Here is a 3,898-nt window from a genome sequence, read left to right as displayed (position 1 = left end):
ACAGACACAGAGAGACAGAGAGACAGAAAGCGAGAAATCACCCCCCAGGGGGGATGGCCACGCCGCAATCCCTTCTCCTCTATTCTCCTCTCGGGATCTTGGCCACACACGCACACGCGCCCGGAGTGAGTTTTAAGCCACCGGGTCCGGGACACGAACCGCGGTCAACTACGTGGGAGTCCAGTGACATAGCCATTACGCTAACTGCTGGTCCCCATGCCCTTGCCTTGTTCTTCAGTTTCTTTATTCAGGGGCAGGAACAGACATTTTTGGCTCCTTCTGTAACTTTCATCGTTCCTGTTCATGGGAAGTTTAGAAATTTACAGCAATCACTATGCAATGTAATATCTTATATTTACCCTTCTTAATATATCAGGGTAAGGATATAAAAATAGATAGATATTACATAAAATAGAAGGATATAAAAATTGAATATATATTAAATAGAAAAATATAAGAGTTTTCTGGAAATATTTCCTCCCTAAAGTGTGAAGTGAAAGAAATAATATGGTGATATTGGTAAATTTCCTGATGAGACTGAAGATGTCTTGGGCTAAGGTTATCAATTATTTTTTTTTTTTTTTGCCTTAGGGCATGTGCATTTGCCAGAGAGAGAGAGAGAGACAGAGACAGAGACAGAGACAGAGACAATGAAAGGGAAAATGAGAAATCACCTACCAGGCAGGATGGCCATGCTGCAGTCCCTTCTCCTCCATTCTCCTCCTAGGATCTTGAGCACACATACGCATGCCCAGTTCAAGTCATCGGGTCCAGGACTCAAACTGCAGTTGGCCATGTGGGAGTCCAATGATGTAACTGCTATGTCATCTGCTGGCCTCATTATTTTATTTTTTTTTTTGAAGGTTTTTGCCATAGAGCACATGTGCTCACTGGAGAGAAACAGAGAAAGTCAGTGAGAGGGAAAGGGAGAAATCACTCCCTAGGGGGATGACCACAATGTAATCCATTCTCCTTCTGGGATTTTGGGTGTGTGTGCACATGCACCCAGTGTGATTTTCAAGACACCAGGTCCAGGACTTGAGCTGCAGTTGGCTGTGTGGGAGTCCAGCACCTTAACCACCACACCACTTGATGGCCCCCACGTTATCAGCTCTTGACTTGCTTCCTTACCACACTATCCTCTGCTGCCTCTTTTTAAAAAGTTTAGGGACCAGCAGTTAGCGTAATGGCTATGTCACTGGACTCCCACGTAGTCGACTGCGGTTCGTGTCCCGGACCCAGTGGCTTAAAACTCACGCAGGGTGCGTGTGCGTGCGTGCCCAAGATCCCGAGAGGAGAACGAAGGAGAAGGGATTGCGGCGTGGCCATCCCCCTGGGGGGTGATTTCTCGCTTTCTGTCTCTCTGTCTGTCTCTGTCTGTCTGGCGAGCACATGCGCCCTGTAGCAAAAACCTCTTCAAAAAAAAAAAAGTTTGTATTTAGAAATTAAGATTATGATTTGAATATGTCAGTTTTGCTGACTCCTTTGGATTGCGTGTTCCATTCTAGAGCATTGATTTTTCCACCAAATTTTCTCAAAAATCACTCTATGTCCCAAATCTACGATTCCTGCAGCACTTTCATTTCCCTAGGGAACGAGGCATGAATACGTTTCTGTTCCGACCTCACTGTGGAGAAGCTGGAGCTCTCACCCACCTCATGACAGCTTTCATGACAGCAGATAATATCTCTCATGGGCTAAATTTAAAGAAGGTGAGTTGGAGGATCTTTTCATAATATTAACTTACATTGGAGCTAGAGGAATCTTATTTTTCTCTTACTGTACTATTGCAGGTCATTATCAACACTGGAGTCAAATTCATGTAGAGCATAAAAAATTTCTGAGATCATTTAGCACAGTTCATTTCACAGCAAGAAGGGACTAAAGATTATTTAGCTAGTTGCTGGCGGCAATCAGTTAATGGCGATCAGCTGGCATCCAGCTTAGAACTCCGACAAAGGATAATTCCAAGGTGGTTTGGCTTACCTAAAGCTAGTTTTTGCCAGATTTCTTGTGATGGCATGCTTTAAAATGCTTCTTGTGAGAGTCAGAACTTTCTTGAAAAGAAAAAAAAAAAAAAGCAGGTTTTAAGGTGAAGCTTTTAGTCCAAGACAGACTGTCTTAGACAAGTAAAGCTCAACTAAACAACTTGGTTCAACTTAACACTTCTAAAAATTAATGATCCCAAGTACATTTAAAACAAATTTTATTTATCTTTATTTATTTATTTATTTTAATTTAACCAGAGAAGGACAGAGAAAGAGAGAGAGAATGAGAGAGGGAAACTGAGAAAGCAAGTCACCAGGTCCGGGACTAAAACCGGGGTGGGCCACGTGGGAGTCCAGCGTCTTTAACCACCATCACACCTGCTGGCCCCCCCAAACACTTATATTAAATAGTATTTATGCTGAAAAACTATCATTCTCCTCTACTAGGGGAATTTAAAGAACAGGTGATACTTTCATCGAAAGTTAGCAAGCTTAAGGTATAGCATGGGCTTTTTAATATTTCTTGCTTTTGTTCTCTTTTCAACATCTTTACATTTTTTTCCCACTTTTCCTTTTCAGAGTCCTGTGTTACAGTACCTGTTTTTCTTAGCCCAGATTCCCATCGCCATGTCACCATTAAGTAACAACAGCCTATTTCTAGAGTACGCCAAAAATCCTTTTTTAGATTTCCTCCAGAAAGGGCTAATGATCTCACTGTCTACAGATGACCCGATGCAATTCCACTTCACCAAGGTATGTGTATGGATTCTTTGAGCGATATGAGTATATTTTACTAGACTGTTGTTTCCCATCTAGAATTTGAAAGTCAAATCAAAATATTTCATTGTTACTTTTATGCAAGATACATATCATTTCTTTACTAATGCATTTCTCTCTCTCTTTTTGCTTTATTTAAATGGATTACTACAGGAGCCTCTGATGGAAGAATATGCCATTGCTGCACAAGTCTTCAAGCTGAGCACTTGCGATATGTGTGAAGTGGCAAGAAACAGTGTTCTGCAGTGTGGAATTTCTCATGAGGTAGATCTGTCTTTGATTGTGGTTCTGAGTATAGGGTAACTTGAATATTGAAAAATTAGTTTTGGAAACACATGCAGAAAAATTGACCCACAAATAGTATGGATTTACTATAAACACAGACTAGAAAGAATTATTCTCTCTGGCCATGCCTTTCGAGCAAGGGATATAAAATGCACTTGATTTCTCACCAGATTTTCACACTGAAGCATGAGATGAGTATTTTTAATGTTGTTGTTGTTTTTTCCTTTTGCCAGTGGCTGATAAAAGAAGGAATTTTTGCAGAAGAAGAAATTACTGTTTATATAGGGTGAAAAAGACAACGATCATTCTGGTTCCTTTTTTCTTATAGGAAAAAGCAAAGTTTCTGGGTGACAACTACCGTGAGGAAGGTCCTGTTGGAAATGATATCCGGAAGACAAATGTAGCCCAAATCCGCATGGCCTATCGCTATGAAACCTGGTGTTATGAACTCAACTTAATTGCTGAGGGTCTTAAATCAACAGAATAAAATAAATAAACCAAATAATGATATGGATGAGATGCTTTTATTGTTGGGTTTGAATAATAATAATTACCAATTACTGATTCCCTGCTATAGGCCAAAAATTGAATTAAATGTTCCAGTGACATTATTTCATTTAATCCTTTTTTACAACTTTCTAAAAGAGATGTTATTATGTCAATTTTGGAGAGGATGAGGTTAGTTAATAACCTTACAAGAGGATATACTAGTCAAGGGTAACAGTGGGAACTGGGTTTGCCTGACTCCAGTGTCTGCATAATTTTCAGGCAAACAATTATTAAAGCTGGACAAAAATACAAGCAAATCACTTACTATTGCAGGAATATAGGCTTTTAGTTTATAGAAA

The 3,898-nt window shown here is 40.0% G+C and overlaps 1 protein-coding gene across 1 annotated transcript in view; it reads left to right on the top strand.

The window, feature by feature from the left end:
• AMPD1 (adenosine monophosphate deaminase 1) overlaps positions 1-3,537 on the top strand; it is a 31,009-nt gene extending 27,472 nt beyond the window's left edge. Inside the window, 4 exon segments of the mRNA XM_006149640.1 lie at positions 1,592-1,712; positions 2,568-2,741; positions 2,919-3,029; positions 3,379-3,537. Of these exon segments, the coding sequence (XP_006149702.1) occupies positions 1,592-1,712; positions 2,568-2,741; positions 2,919-3,029; positions 3,379-3,537 (565 nt within the window).
• Positions 3,538-3,898: the final 361 nt, after the last annotated feature.

Source organism: Tupaia chinensis, unplaced genomic scaffold (genome assembly GCF_000334495.1).
Source record: "Tupaia chinensis unplaced genomic scaffold, TupChi_1.0 Scaffold000270_2, whole genome shotgun sequence".
Taxonomy (NCBI): domain Eukaryota; kingdom Metazoa; phylum Chordata; class Mammalia; order Scandentia; family Tupaiidae; genus Tupaia; species Tupaia belangeri.
This window is presented reverse-complemented; position numbering and strand designations above follow the sequence as displayed.